This window comes from Molossus molossus, unplaced genomic scaffold (genome assembly GCF_014108415.1).
Source record: "Molossus molossus isolate mMolMol1 unplaced genomic scaffold, mMolMol1.p scaffold_m16_p_21, whole genome shotgun sequence".
NCBI lineage: Eukaryota > Metazoa > Chordata > Mammalia > Chiroptera > Molossidae > Molossus > Molossus molossus.
The window spans coordinates 1,494,405-1,511,082 of record NW_023425357.1 but is presented as its reverse complement, the minus strand read 5'-3'; the positions used below and the strand labels follow the sequence as shown (position 1 = coordinate 1,511,082).

The following is a 16,678-nucleotide window of genomic DNA, read 5'->3' as shown; positions in this document are numbered from 1 at the left end:
TCATTTCACACAAATATATATTCACAGAGATTTGCACATCTACAGACATCATGTTACCTCAGTACCATTCCCAGAGTCTAGAAAATCCACAGGCACAGACTAGAAATAGTTCAGAAATGGCCTTGAAGGGAAAAGAGACTTGAATCCAAAACCACAATGAACTGAATTGATTTGATGAGTCACAGAAGAATTTCATTTCAAAACATAAATGATTTAAGATGACTATGTATTATACAGAGTGAGGAAAGATTCTTACCATGCATATATCCTACAAAGGATTGAATTCATATGCAAAATATATAAAGTACTCATACAAATCAGTAGGGAAAAAAGCAGACAAAATAAAAGCAAAATGTTTATAAGATTTGAGCAATAGGCATTGCACAAAGAAGATAGCTACATGGCCAATAAATATACAAAACAGGGCTCAATTTCATTAGTTATCAGAGAAATATGAATTAAAACCACAATGAGCTATTACTACATACCTCCAGAATGCTCAAAATGAAAAAATAGACAATAGTAAGTGTTTGAGAGGAGAGAGCCACAAAAGAATGGCATATGCCTGCACTAGAACATGAATCAATTGAGAACATGGATGTATCTTGCTGTTAAGTGAAAGAAACCAAGCTCAAAAAAGAGGACCATATTCAACGATAATGGTCAAAAATAGGCAAAAGGTATCTAAGGTGTTAGATGTCAGAATAGTGGTTACTATTGGGACTGTAATGCCTGGGAAGAGAAAGTATAGAGGCTTCTGGAAAGCTGGTAATGTTCTATTTCTTTCTTCTTCTTTTTTTAAATATGTTTTTCCATTTTTTTTTTTTTTTTTAGAGAGAGAGAGGAAAGGAGAGAGAGATAGAAACATCAATGTGAGAGAGACACATCGATTGGTTGCTTCCTGTATGTGCCCCAACCAGGGATCAAACCCAAAACCTAGGTATGTACCCTGACCAGGAATCGAACCCAAAATCTTTTGGTGCACAGGACAACACTCTAACCAGTTGAATCACCTGGCCAGAGATACTTTCATTAATTCTTAATTATTCATTGCCAATATCTATCTGAATATTGTTTCTTCCTATTTCTCTATTATCACTTTCTGGAGCTTTCATAGCTATACATGCTCTCTTATGTGTCTTCATATGTACTTCTCTTTAATAATTTGCCATATTTTTATCTTTTCACATTGCATTCTGTATTTGTTCATTTACCTTCCAGTTCACTAATTCTTTCTCGAGCTATGTATGTTTTAAATTTCAATGGTTCTATTTTTCATTTCTAGAAGTTTTATTTGGTTCTTTTTCTAATCAGCCTAATACTTTTTAGTAGTCTGTTTTTCCTGAAAAAAAAAAATCCTTTCAAATACAGTTTCATAGTCTTTAAACTTAGTAAGTCTTATTTCGTATTCCATTTCTAATAATTTCAATATCCGAAGTCTGCTTCTATTACTTATTGTTTTAAATTTTTCTTAAAACATATGCCAAATTTTATTCCCATAGGTTTCCACCAATTTTCTCTTCTAATTACAATATAAGATTATATACCTACATTGGAGTTCAATAGGGCCAGCTTCATTTGCATTTGATGTGCAGTCACACAGACTCTAGGCTCAGAAAGGCCTCAAGCTTAGTTTACTGCTCTGCTGTTGCTGTCTTGAGATTTTCTGTATTTTATTATCCAATTATAAATTGCTCCTACTCTTTTCCACTAGGGTGTTCTTGATGTTGATTGGTAAAGGCTCTATATAAATAAAGGATATTCCTTGTCCTATTTGCTTTAAAAAAAAAAAATCTAGCCATGCAACACCTAAGTCTTTGTAGAATTTTAATATTTTAAAGTACAGTGTATCACTGTCCATTCAGAGACACATTAAATATTCAATTATATTTTTATTGCTTTATTTAAACATCTCATTTTAATTCTTTAGCCGGCATCTAGTCTACAGTAGGGTGTGAGAAGAGTTTAGTTTTTTTCCTAAAAACGTTCCTGCCACTACCAATTATAAATTTGCTATCCCTTCTTTCTAGGGATGTGTGGTACCTTCTTGAATTGAATTTCCTTTTTTTTTTTCTTTATTGATTTGAGAGAGAGGAAGGGAGAGGGAGAGAGAGAGAGGAACATCGATGAAAGAAAACACTTGGCTGCCTCCTGCATGCCCCACACCGGGGATTTGGCCCACAACCTAGGCATGTGCCCTGACCAGGAACTGAACCGGCAATCTCTTGGTGCATGGGTTGACACTCTACCAGTGAGTCACACCAGCTGGGTTTGAATTGAATTTCTACAACTGTAGCCTCCAGGGAAGAATCCTGACAAAGCAGTGGAAATGACTCTGAAATCTTGTCAACCTGCCTCCCTAGACTAGCCAGGTCCAAGGCCAGAGTAAGGAGTCAGAATTCTTTCCCCTGCCCCAGAGAGGCAAAGGATGACCCTGAACAGCCAACAGCCCTCCCTCCAGGCCACAAGTACTGAAAGGAAGCACATGGCCCTGTCTCTTCTGAGGGCACTCTCAGCATCCCGCCATTTCTGTTTTTCATAAATTCTTTTTTTTAATTAAAATTTTTTTCTTTATTGATGTTAGAGAGAGAGAAAGGGAGAGGGAGAGAGAGAAAGAGAGAAACACCGATGAGAGAGAAACATCAATGACAGAGAACATCGATTGGCCACCTCCTGCATGCCTCCCACTGGGGATCAGGCCCACAACCTGGGCATGTACCCTGTCTAGGAATCGAAATTGGCGACCTCTTGGTGCATGGGTCAATGCTCAACCAGTGAGTAACACCAGCCCGGCTCTTTTTCATAAATTCTTAACTCTACCTGTTTCCCTTAAATTTTTATCTTTTGGATTTCAGCAAGAGAAAGGGAGCAAAGCAACGCAGGACAGAGTGCAGGGACAGAGCAGAGGAGTGGAGCTAGAGAAACAGGAAGAGCAGAAAAGAGGAATCAGGCTGGAAAAGGAAGGGTATGGCCAGCACGGGGAGGAGACACAGGAAGGGCAGGACTGAGGTAGAGGAGAAGGACAGAAAGAAAGGAGGGGTGGAGCTGAGGTGAAGAAAGGGGTCTACAGCCAGGACAGAGGGGAAGGACGCAGAGAGGAGGGGTGGGATGGGTAGAGGAGGAGGAACAGGATTGAGAGAGGAGAAGCGAGAGAGAGCCAGGCAGAGATACAGAGAGAGGAGGGATGGGACTTAGGTAGAGAAGGCAGAGCTGAGAGGGTAAGGGTGGAAGAGGGAGGGGCAAATGAGGAGAAGAAGGAAACACAGGACCTAGGTACTAGATGGATGCTAGACTCATCGGTTGATCAAGTTATATAAATGTCTAGTCACAGTTGTACACCTGACACTAAAGTAATATTGTATATCAACTATAGTTGAAAAATAAATTTTAGAAATCTGTAAAATAGGTAATAAGTTTTTAAAAGAGAAGAAGGGGCAGTGCTGGAAGAGAAGAGGTGGGGCCAGAACAGGGGTAAGACCACAGAGAGCAGGGGTGGGGCTGAGGTAGAAGGAGAGGAGTGGAATAAGTAGGCGGGGTTGAGGGCAGAGGATGGGACAGGGCAGAAAACAGAAAAAACAGGGGTGGAATTGAGGTAGAGGAGGTGGAGCGGATGAGGGGGCAGAGCCTAGAGGAGGTGACAGAGCAGAGAACACAGAGAGCAGGGGTGAGGCTGAGGTAGAGGGGGTGGGGTGGGATGAGGGGGCGGGGCCTGGAGCAGAGGAGGAGTCAGGGCAGAGAACAGAGAGAGCAGAGGTGGGGCTGAGGTAAGAGGGTTGGGTAGGGAAAGGGGCGGGGCTTGGAGCAAGGAGGTGACAGGGCAGAGAACAGCAGGGGTGGGGCTGAGGTAGAAGGGGTGGGGCATGACGAGGGGGCGGGGCCTGGAGCAGAGGCGGGGACAGAGCGAGAACAGAGAGCAGGGATGGGGCTGAGGTAGAGGGGGTGGGGCGGGACGAGGGGGCGGGGCCTGGAACAGAGGCGGTGACAGCAGAGAACAGAGAACAGGGCTGGGGCTGAGGTAAGAGGGTGGGGCGGGATGAGGGGGCGGGGCTTGGAGCAAGGAGGTGACAGGGCAGAGAACAGAGAGCAGGGGTGGAGCTGAGGTAGAGGGGGTGGGGCGGGACGAGGGGGCGAAGCCTAGAGCAGAGGCGGGGACAGAGCAGAGAACAGAGAGCAGGAATGGGGCTGAGGTAGAGGGGGTGGGGTGGGATGAGGGGGCGGGGCCTGGAGCAGAGGAGGAGTCAGGGCAGAGAACAGAGAGAGCAGAGGTGGGGCTGAGGTAGAGGGGGTGCGGGCCTGGAGCAGAGGAGGAGTCAGGGCAGAGAACAGAGAGAGCAGAGGTGGGGCTGAGGTAGAGGGGGTGGGGCGGGACGAGGGGGCGGGGCCTGGAGCAGAGGAGGAGTCAGGGCAGAGAACAGAGAGAGCAGAGGTGGGGCTGAGGTAGAGGGGGTGGGGCGGGACGAGGGGGCGGGGCCTGGAGCAGAGAGGAGTCAGGGCAGAGAACAGGGAGAGCCATAGGTGGGGGCTGAGGTAGAGGGGGTGGGGCGGGGACGAGGGGGCGGGGCCTGGAGCAGAGGAGGAGTCAGGGCAGAGAACAGGGATAGCAGAGGTGGGGCTGAGGTAAGAGGGTTGGGTAGGGAAAGGGGCGGGGCTTGGAGCAAGGAGGTGACAGGGCGGAGAACAGCAGGGGTGGGGCTGAGGTAGAAGGGGTGGGGCGGGGCGAGGGGGCGGGGCTTGGAACAGATCTGGTGACAGCAGAGACCAGAGAGCAGGGCTGGGGCTGAGGGAAAAGGGCGGGGCTGGAGGAGGGGCGGGGCTTGGAGCAAGGAGGTGACAGGGCAGAGAACAGAGAGCAGGGCTGGGGCTGAGGGAAGAGGGCGGGGCTGGAGGAGGGACGGGGCTTGGAGCAAGGAGGTGACAGGGCAGAGAACAGAGAGCAGGGCTGGGGCTGAGGTAAGAGGGCGGGGATGAGGAGGGGCGGGGCTTGGAGCAAGGAGGTGACAGGGCAGAGAACAGAGAGCAGGGCTGGGGCTGAGGTAAGAGGGCGGGGCTGGAGGAGGGGCGGGGCTTGGAGCAAGGAGGTGACAGGGCAGAGAACAGAGAGCAGGGCTGGGGCTGAGGGAAGAGGGCGGGGCTGGAGGAGGGGCGGGGCTTGGAGCAAGGAGGTGACAGGGCAGAGAACAGAGAGCAGGCTGGGGCTGAGGAAGAGGGCGGGGCTGGAGGAGGGGCGGGGCTGGAGCAGAGGAGGTGACAGGGCAGAGAACCAGAGAGCAGGGCTGGGGCTGAGGGAAGAGGGCGGGGCTGAGGAGGGCGGGGCTTGGAGCAAGGAGGTGACAGGGCAGAGAACAGAGAGCGGGCTGGGGCTGAGGTAAGAGGGCGGGGCTGGAGGAGGGGCGGGGCTTGGAGCAAGGAGGTGACAGGGCAGAGAACAGAGAGCAGGGCTGGGGCTGAGGTAAGAGGGCGGGGATGAGGAGGGGCGGGGCTTGGAGCAAGGAGGTGACAGGGCAGAGAACAGAGAGCAGGGCTGGGGCTGAGGGAAGAGGGCGGGGCTGGAGGAGGGGCGGGGCTTGGAGCAAGGAGGTGACAGGGCAGAGAACAGAGAGCAGGGCTGGGGCTGAGGGAAGAGGGCGGGACTGAGGAGGGGCGGGGCTTGGAGCAAGGAGGTGACAGGGCAGAGAACAGAGAGCAGGGCTGGGGCTGAGGTAAGAGGGCGGGGCTGGAGGAGAGGCGGGGCTTGGAGCAAGGAGGTGACAGGGCAGAGAACAGAGAGCAGGGCTGGGGCTGAGGTAAGAGGGCGGGGATGAGGAGGGGCGGGGCTTGGAGCAAGGAGGTGACAGGGCAGAGAACAGAGAGCAGGGCTGGCACTGGAGGGTCCGGGTGGGGTCTGGGCCCCGGGTGGAGCAGGTGTACATGAGCCTCCAGACTGGGAGCACGAGGAGTCGTGCCTGAGGGGGCAGAAAGGGCCAGAGGGAGGAGATCACCCCTGCGCACCCTGTCCCCTCAGTTCCCGAGTTTCCTCAGCTCCCTCATCCGACCCGGGGAAGCCCCTGCGCCGGTGCGTGACCCTCCCTCCTCGCTGTTCCTCATCCCCCGAGTCTCCCGCGTTGGCGCCCTGCCCGCCACGCGTCTCCTCGGGGAGGCCCCCTCCGCGCCGCGCCGCCCTGGGCTTTCCGCGCCCTGAGGGTATCCCGGCCTGGCCTCAAGCTCGCCCCTCGTCCCCCTTCCGGCCACGTCCCGGTCCCGCGCTGCCCGCGCGCCGCACACACGCCCGCGCGCCCTCACCTCGTCCGTCGCCTGCCCTCGCCGGACTGAGTGGCGGGATTTCGGATTTAGCGCCCAAACCAGGCACGCATGCGCAGTGCCGGATCTGCGCGCGCGCTCTTCGGGACGACCGAAGAGCCGGCCTCGAAATGCAGGCCACTTCCGGCAAGTTCCACTGGAGGGCGCACAAGGCCGCGGCTGGACACGGAACGGGCTGTGCTGGAGGGACTGGGCGCTCCAAGGGATTCTCGCCTTACAATGCTTTAAATGTTTGAATGGTTGATACAATGGTTTAAAATTTTTTTAAATTCATTTTTCAATTACAAGTAGCATGTAATATGTTTCAGGTATACAGCATAGTGATTAGACATTTATATACCTCATTTATATACCATATAAAGTGATCTCCGGATTAAAATTTTAAGGTAAATAAACAGTATTCAGTAAGAAGTCTTTCTCTCACGGTGTGTGTGTGTGTGTGTGTGTGTGTGTGTGTGTGTGCGCGCGCGCGAGCAAGCACGCCACCCACCACATTTTTATGCTACCCAATTCCCTTTGGCTTTTCCATATTTAAATGTTTTAGTTGCATATGCACACAGGTAACCTCTGTAATTATTTTGTGTTCTTTCCCAGTTCCTTTATGCACATACAATATATAGATATATGTATGAATATTATACTCATGCACATATCCATACATGTGTGATTGTCATTGATAAATATTATGTACATACATGAATATATTTTAAAATATAAAATGTTTTATATATAAAAACAAAGATGTGATGTAAGCTATAATACATTTATGTATACACAGTGATATATAATGTAATGTCATTATATAATACATATATTGTAATACATATTCACTATTATATATTATATATTTGCACAAATGTAATGCACATATTTTACCTTTGCTTACTCATATTCTCATTTCCTCCCTTTTTTATACAAAAGGTGGCACACTATACCATTATGTGCCTTCGATTCTTTTTACTTACCAGTACATCTCAGAGAGCCTCTCATGTCACTGCAAAGACCATTTGCTCACCATTTTTGAAGTTATTTTGATTCTGTTGTATCGTTGTGATCTAATTTATTTAACCAGTTCCTGACTGCTGGACCACTGAGGTATTTTCAGTCCTTTGCTACTACAACTAGTGCCAAATGCATAACCTTGACCTTTAGCAATTCTGCTGGTGTGTGCATATAGGGAATTGCTGAGGCAAAGAGCACATGCATGCGTCGTTATAATAGAGATTTCCATATTGCCTTCCACAGACTGCTGCATCTTGGGCCCCTACCAGCCTGTGCGAGTGTGCCTGCGCTCCCACTGTTATGCTTTTTTTTTTTTAGTTTTCTAAAGCAAGGGTTGAGAGAAACAGTATCTCAAGGTAATTCTTGTTTACATTTCTCTTTTTTAACCCTCACCAGAGGATATGCTTTTATTGATTTTTAGAAAGAGGGAGAGATTGATTTGTTGTTCCACTTATTTATGCATTTATTGGTTGCTTCTATATGTGCCCTGACCAGAGATCAAACCTGAAATCTTGGCATAGCTGGTCTACACACTAACCAACTGAGCTACCCAGCCAGGGGAAAAAGTTTATTTATCAGTAAGTGGATTATCCATGAAAAAGGCCGCAGGCCACATTACAGAAGGCGAGGGGGGAGGCAGAAGTGTCATATATGGCTGGGCCCTTCCTCAAGGGCCCCTGGACTCTAAGCGGTCTGTTTACCTACTGATTCAAGGAGGTTGTGATTCTAGTGCTGTGGTCCTAGGCCACCTCTTTCCAACCTAGACTTTCACTTAATTTTGTTATATAAATCATCGGGGGGGGGGGGGTCATCACACCCAGGAATCTGTGTCAGAACTCCCTCCAGAATCTAATAATACCAATCATGCTGCCTATAAGAATTGTACCCTTTTCAATACTTGAGTCCTGCCCTGCCCTGCCATTACCACAGAGATCAGAAAGCATTTCAACCAGTAGCACACACCCCCGCCCCACAACTTTCTCTGGTGTGTGAGAAAAGTGGTGAAATGAGTTATCTCAATGGGTTTGGAGCTTCAGAGTTTTGTCAATCTTTCCAAGCCTAGATACCGCCATACCTTTTTTTGTTGTTTGTTTTTTATCCTCACCCAAGGACACCTTCCCACTTTTTGTTCAGATAGAGTGGGAGGGAGAGAGGAAGAGAGAGAGACATCGACGTGAAAATGACACACCAAGTGGCTGCCACCCACACGACCAACCAGGGCTGCAGACAAACTGCAACTGAGGCACACGCCCTCAGTGGGAACCAAACTCGGGTCTTTCTGGACCGCAGGCCAACGCTCTAACCACTGAGGAAAACCGGCCAGGGCTGAAATAAGATTTTTAAGGCAAACTTTAAGGCCTAAGAAGGCACTAAGTTTTCAGCTTTATAATTTTAACAACAAACCATATTTAATAATCCCAAACACTTAAAATGGACAAAAGAAGAGACTGAGAAATGTCTTATTTTTAACTTTATTTTTATTGTTGACACTATTACAGATAGATATAACGACCACAACCATATTAACAAACCAAAAACCTGTGCACAGAAACAAGATGAAAAAAATATATCAAGATGTTAATCACAGTCTTTGGATGATGAAAATATGGGTGAGTTTCTCTTCTACATTTCTGCAACTTCAAAGTTTCTATAATGAACACATTCTGTGTTTATAATGGAAATATATGTAATAAAGGTGGATTACCAAAACACTATGATAAAGATCATTCAAGGAAACCAAGACAAAATATTTAACCGTAATCCCACAACCACACAACTATTTAATTGTTTTCCACATTTCTTCCCATCTTTGACCCTATGCATACTTATCATTAACACCCTAACAATCACAGACTGGTGTACAGACAGATGTTAATAGGAGCTATTGTTAGGTGCTGGGAATATGGGTGAATTTTTCTTCTACTGAATTTCCCAAAGCTTGCTATGAGTATGTATCATATTTGTAATGGGAAAATACATACATAAGATTTAATACCAAAACACCAAAGGTTATTCAAGGAATTTGAGACAAAATATTTAACCATAATCCCACAACGACAACACTATTTTAATGATTTTCCATACTTCATCTCACCTTAGACTTTATGCATACACATTCAACACTCATCACAAGCTTGTGCATTGAAACAAGATGGAGGAAACAAATTAAGATGTTCACAGTTGTTGAGTGTTGGGAATATTGGTGATATTTTTTCCTTTTCTAATTTACTGTACTGTCCAATTTTTTTCCTCTGGGTATATGGAAACACACGCAATACACTGTTATTAGCACACAATTAGTAAGGAACGTGTGTTTGAAAACATTAAGATGAAGAGTGTTCAACCTAATTCCACAAACATAACAGCAATTTTGAATACACACTTGGACTCTGTTATAATCATAAACCTGTGCACAGAAATAAGAAAACAATATACTAAAGAGTGTATCTGTCTTTGGAGGGTGGGAATATGGGGTTTCTTTCCTCCACTTTTATTTTCCAAGTGTCTGATGATGAGTTCAAATTATGTTCACAATGGAGACATGACTATAAACTTTTTAGTAACACTACCATAAAGAACATCAAGGAATTTAAGAAAAATAATGCTCAACTATAAGCCTACAACAACAACAACACAACAGCTGTTGACTATAAGCATACATTTTAAACAGTTATAATTGTAGTATAAATATAATTCTGTGTCCTGCTTTTTCCACTTAATATTCTGTAAATATATTTCCACATTACTACATAACTCTTTATGATTATCATTATTAAACAGCTGCATAAGAATCACAGATACGTTCACTTAATCATTCTATTGTTTGGCATTGAAGTTGTTCCTAATGTTTCACTAATACAAGGTTGGAATGGACACCCTGACATTTGGCAAGCTGCTTTCCGGGAAGGTTCTACCAGCTGACACTGCCAACAGTGATGAATCCAAGTTCACCCCACCATCAGCAATGGTTCCAGTCTCAAGGGCCCTGCTTGGTTGCAGTGCCTGTTCCCATTTTCCCAGATGTCCATTCCAACCTCCAGCCTTTTGATGCAGCTGGCCTTCACCTACACTGTGCCATCAAAATGGCCCCTTCTGAACTGCCCAGGACATATTCTCACTGACCTGGACTTCCAATTCATTTCTGATGTTTCCTTCTGTCTGCTTCCTCACCCTCCTAGATCTGCTGCTGTTAGGGCTCCTTTCTTTGGCTTACTCATCTGTGCTCCATGCCCTCAGTCCAACAAGCTTCCTGGACTTCGGCATTCCCAGCAGCTCTGACACACTCCTCGAGCCCTAACCATGCAGATCTAGGAGAGTGAGATTTGGGCACATTCCCCAAGAAATATTGTCATTTTCTTTCTCAAATGATCTGCTCTTAGCTTTTGCTCACTTCTACAGATCCACTTAAAAAACTTTTTTTTAATTTTAAAACTAGTTTCCAGCCAACTCAAAGCCAAAAAATTGTCTCAATAGTCATTACGCGAGGGGAGGGGAAGCAAAAGGAGCACAGGTGGTCCACAGAACAAGACACAGGAAACCGCAAGCTATGAGGTCAATTTGTGATGAATGAACAACTGAGGCAATCAGACCAACAAGTCACGAATAGAGAGCTCAGAAATACTTAGGAGGTCTGAAAGAGAAAAAAACAGATTGGTAACAAAACAAATTAAGGCTGCTGGGGAACCTGAGTCCATGTTAAGCTTGGGTTGACTGTAAAGAAAGCTTTTCTTTTTTTTCAATGCAAGTCAGACATAGGGTTGAGGGTCAGACAGGTGAAGACAAGAATTAAGTTCAGCAATAGAAAGCTCTAAGAATACCAGCTCCTGGGCACCCAGGTGCAAACCAATGTGTGGCAGCACATAGTAACGAAGCCACGTTGCTACTTGTCACTTAAGGCAGGAAGCGCACAAAAGCGATGGAAGTTGTCACCTGCATCCTTATTTACAATGTGAGAGCCTCTCCCTACGGTTCTCAACCTTCATTAGGCACTCTCGTGATCTAGTGATGGTTGCAACCCACTCTTGTAAAGGCAAAGAAGTGCGATTTACAGGGAAAAGCTTCAGCTTTTGTGAATTCACTATTGAACACACGTTAAATTGGTTAAACAAACAAAAAAACCTGTAGTATTTTTGCATGAAAATCACTGCAAGGTACAATATGGCAACGGATCAACTTGGGTCAGAAAAGGTCAATCCACACATTGCAAAGGCTTGTGTAGCATTAGGCTCCAAAGTGTTGGTGTAGACAAGATGGCTGAAAAGGAAGCTCAAAGCACTTCTCTCTTCAAACAGCAGAGTAAAAGACATTTTCTCTTTCACGCCTACACCTTTACAGGAATATTTAAGAGTAAGGAACAACACACAATTACTCAGAAAGATACTGAAGGGGTTAAAATAATACACAATAAATCTTTCACAGAACCTAAGATGCTTACAAATATATTCTAATTTGTTGCTCATTTCCTCCTCCAAAAAAATCAAAGCGTACCAATAAAGGTACCTCTGCACAGTAAACTGTAACTATATATCATTAAATCCAAATATTCATGATTACTGTTTGCTATAATTTGCTATTTTATATACATCTCAGGGAAATTATATATAGATTACAGAAATGTCATTTACAGGTGGTTGGAGCTATTTCTGTAGTCTCAGAATCTCCTAGGACTTTCCCTCAATCTGACTACATGGATGAAAGGTAAGGTATGTGCTGGGGCTTCCCCACCCACACATACTGGTGTAAGATGGGGGAAGAGTTAAGACCAATTGAACCTCTACCAACTTCACTCAATTCCTTTCCAGTCCAAGTTGTCTGATGTTAAAAGTCAGTGTGTACATGCCAAGGTTAAGTTTCCTTCTTACATTATGGGTTGGTTTGAATTCTCTGTGAGGGTCAGGTTGCATTGCCAATCTTTATACTTGTGCTCTCAGCCAGTATGGGTATTCTGGTGTCTAGCGAGGGACAGGCGATCAACGAAGAGTTGCCCACAGACATCACACTTGAAGTACTTGTCATCAGCCCTATCGCTGTCGCTGGTGCTGGTGCTGGCATGTTCAGTGTAGCGTGAGCTTTCCCCATAGACATTTCCAGATTCAAATATTATCACCCTGGCATGAGTCTTCAGGTGCTCACCATAGGCTGAGTTGGTAGTGAAGGTTTCTCCACATTCCCTGCAGTCATAATATGGTTCTTCAACCTGAATCTCTTGATCTTCACCTTCTTCTTCTGGGTCTTCGATCCCTGCACCATCTGGCTCATCAGCGTCTCCCTCTGGCTCTTCAGCCTTTCCCTCTGGCTCTTCAGCTCTTTCTTCAGGGTCTTCAATCCCTGCACCATCTGGTTCATCAGCATCCCCATTGGGCTGCTCGGCCTCCCCATTGGGCTGCTCGGCCTCCCCATTTGGCTCTGCAGCCTCCCCATCCGGCCCTTCAGCCTCTCCATTGGGCTCAGCAGCCTCCACATTGGGCTCAGCAGCCTCCACCTCCGGTTCGGCAGCCTCCACCTCCGGCTCAGCAGCTTCCACATTTGACCCCTGGATCCGCAGAACTTCTCGTGGAACGAGAACATTGGCTTCAACTTCCTGGGCTGCTGCTTCTTCCTCTTCAACATGGAACTTCTGATGTTTAGTGAGAACTGTGTTGTGAATAAAGGACTTCCCACAGTCCTTGCACTCAAAGAATGGAGAATCTCGTCTGGGGGGTTCAGTAAGAAATGAGGTGTGGACAAAGGAAGCGCCATAATCATAGGGCTCATCCTTCTCATGAATTCTCATGTGATCCCTCAGGTCTGACTGACTGAGGAAGGATTCTCCACACGTTTCACATTCATAGTGCTTCTCTTCGGCCTGACTTCTCTGGAACTCAGTGAGGGCTAAGCCTGCACTGACAATGTTGTCACTTCTCTGGCCCTGTTCCAGTGAATCCTCTCCCATGTGAAGTTCCAGATGTTCATTAAAGACAGATCCATGAATGAAGTCTTGTCCACACACATGGCATTGAAGATACATCCCTGTAGAAGGATTCATAGGATTCTTTGGTGGGGCATGAAGCCTCTGTGGGTTAAAGATGAAAGGTTGCATAAAAGGCTCATCATACCTCCTATGGCCATAATATGGATCTTGCTCGTGGACTTTCTGATGCTCAAAAAGAAATGAGCTATGAACAAAAGACTCCCCACATGCTGGGCATTCAAAGAGCTGCTCTCCAGTGTTATCTCTCTGATATTCACTGATGGAATGGGTGTGAATTACAGAATGCGTGTACTCACGAGTGTCAATGAGATACTCTCTGCCGTGAACTTTCTGATGGTCCTTAAGGTCTGCGCGATCTGCAAAGCCCAGCCCACAGTCCTTACATCCATAGATTGAGTCCTCAGAATCCTCATCCTCATCCTCCTCGTCATCCTCATCCTCCTCAGGTTCTTCTTGTTCAGGCCCTTCAAGGCCTACACCCTGAATAACAGACTCTCCATGGAACTCCTCTTGGGTATAGATTTTCTGATGTGCACCAAGGTCCTCAACGGTAGCAAAGCACTGCCCACAATCCTGACATTCTTGCTGCACTGACTGTTCAGCATGACTGGTCTGCACTGGCTGTTGAGTGTAATCTGTCTGCGCCAGCTGTTGAGCATAGCTTGTCTGTGCTGACTGTACAGCATAACTTGCCTGTACTGGCTGTTCAATATAACTAATCACCCCTGGCTGTTCAGCATAACTCATCTGCACTGGCTGCTGAATGCAAGTCATCCCCACTGGCTGTTCAGCATAACTCTTCTGCACTGGCTGCTGAATGCAAGTCATCCCCACTGGCTGTTCAGTGTAACTCTTCTGCACTGGCTGCTGAATGCAAGTCATCCCCACTGGTTGCTCAGCATAACTCTTCTGCACTGGCTGCTGAATGCAAGTCATCCCCAGTAGCTGTTCAAAGTAACTCGCTTCCACTGGCTGCTGAATGCAAGTCATCCCCATTGGCTCTTCAGCATAACTTGTCTGAGGGTCAGAGAAGGCTAAGCTGCAAATAACAGACCGTTCATAGTTTCTGCTTCCAGAAGGCCTCTTTCTATGATGGATCTTTTGATGCTCAGTGAGGTCAGAGCTACGAAAAAAGGACTCTCCACACTCCGAACATTCATAGAATTTCTCTCTAGGGCGAAATGTTTGAGGTTCACCAAAATGTAGCGAGTGAATTACTGAGGTCTCACAGTTCTTGCGCTCAATGTTTTTCTTCTTAGCACGAGCCTTCTGATATTCACGAACATTTGAGTTGGAAACAGATGATTGGCCATCCTTCTTAAACTCAATGGCTCCCTCTCCAGCAAGACTTTTTGGAGGTCCAGTCTGGGATACACTGCGTATAACAGAGTCCTTGAAGTTGTTATTCTTGCCCTCTCCATCAGGGTTCACTCTGGCCAGAGTTTTTTGTTGCTTATCATGGAGATCTGAGAGGTAAATGGAGGATTCTCCCTTCTCATTACATTCATTTTCACTGCAACTTTTGGGAAGTTTGAAAGTGGCTAAGCTATGGATAACAGACCTCTCATACTTCTTTCCTTCAGAGATCATCTCTTCAGCACGAACTTTCTGTTCAATAACATTTGAGCTCTGAATGGTAGACTCTGCAATCACTTTTGGTTTATTGGGCCCCATTGCACTGTGATATTTCTGAGCTTCAGCAAATGCTAAGCTATGAATAACAGACCTCTCATTTGGTTTCCTCTCACTGACATTTTCTTTAGTGGGAGAATTCTGGTTGTCATCAGGGTTAGAGCTGATGGTGAATGCCTTCTCGTCTTCATTTTCAGGTGGTCTTGTAATAGTATGACTCTTCCGAGACTCAGTGAATGGCACACTGTGAATGACAGACTTCTCATACCCCTTGCTTTCACAGAGGTTCTTCCAAGAATGAACTTTGTGATGCTGATTGAGGTTTGAGCTTTGCCTAAAGGCACCCCCACCATCTTTAAAGTCATAGAGCTTCTCCTTTGAGAAAATTTTCTGCCGCTTTTTAAGGGACTGACCAGGAATAAAGGTTTCCTCACACACTTTACCCTTGTTTTCAAACAGGTTTGCTCTAGTGTGAACCTTCTGATGTTCTTTCAGAGATGAGCTGTGACGGAAGGTCTCCCCACACACCTTACACTCGTACATTTTCTCTTTAGCATACATTTTCTGAAGCTCACTGAAAGTTGGGCTGGGTTTAAAGGCTTCCCCATGTTCATCATCTTTGTCATCTCTTCCATGGGTTTTCTTCTGGTGTTCAATCAGGGCAGAACTGTGAAGGAAGGTTTCCTTACACACCTTACACTCATAGAATTTATCTTTCCCGTATATTTTCTGAAGCTCACTGAAGGTGGGACTAGGCATGAAGGGCTCCTCATATTCCTCATCATTACATTCTGTGAGATACTCTCTAGTGTGAATTTTCTGATGTTCGGCAAGAGCGACAATCTTACTGAAGGTTTCCCCACACTCCTTACATTCAAAGCCTTTCCCTTGAGCCTGACTTTTCCGAACTTCACTGACGGCCACACTATGAATAAAGGATTCACCATACTCATAGAGATTCTCTCTAGTGTGCATGATCTGATGTTCGACAAACTCAGAGATCACACTAAAAGCCCTCCCACACTCATCACACACATAAGGCATTGCCCCAAAATCAAGCGGCTGCAACTCGGCGGAGGGGGAGCCGAGGCTACTCACGCCCATGGCTTTTCTCATTTCACTACATTCAAAGGGTCTCTTCCGGGGACAGCCTCTCTGATCATGAATGGAACCCTGCCCATCTGCATCAAATTGATAGCGCCTTTTTCTTTCAAGAACTCTCTTTTTGGAAACAAGGTTAGAGTTACAATTAAAGCCTCCCGCAAAGGCATTCCCTTCACAGCCCCTCTCCTGAATCACTGACTCCCTCTTGTTGAAGGACAGTTCTTTCCAATCATGGTCTGGCCTTCTGGGAAATCTCGGTGACCGGTCATTAGATTCCCTTGCCCTTGCGGATTTAGGGTTTCGTGAACCGTCCTTGATGAATTTTTCCATTATCACCCCATGAGAAGACTCATCTTCACAAATTCCCCGGCGATGAGTTGACTTTTTGGCTTCAGGCATATTTTTCAGACCTGAAATGAAATACCAAATGTAAATACTTCCTAGTTCCTATACTTATGCAAAGTAACAGTAGGTCTTCCGTGATGGTGGTGTGAATATAAGTTGTTAAAGGTTTATCAGTACAGCAGGTCCTCGAGTAACATTTCGTTCAATGTCGTTTCATTTTAACATTGATGAGATGCCGTAGGAAGTTATCTGTTTATATCAATTAGCCTATGGTGAAACTGGTTTCGTTAGATGTTGTTTCACGTAAAGTCGCAGAACCTGTGGACG

The 16,678-nt window shown here is 46.0% G+C and overlaps 1 protein-coding gene across 2 annotated transcripts in view; it reads right to left on the bottom strand.

Annotated features, from left to right (window-relative positions):
- Positions 1-8,759: 8,759 nt before the first annotated feature.
- Positions 8,760-16,678, bottom strand: part of PEG3 (paternally expressed 3) — a 30,985-nt gene continuing 23,066 nt past the window's right edge. For both annotated transcript variants that reach the window (XM_036274209.1, XM_036274210.1), the window contains one exon: positions 8,760-16,416. In XM_036274209.1, the coding sequence (XP_036130102.1) occupies positions 12,227-16,416 (4,190 nt within the window). In that variant the 3' untranslated portion in view covers positions 8,760-12,226. The remainder of the gene's footprint in view (positions 16,417-16,678) is intronic.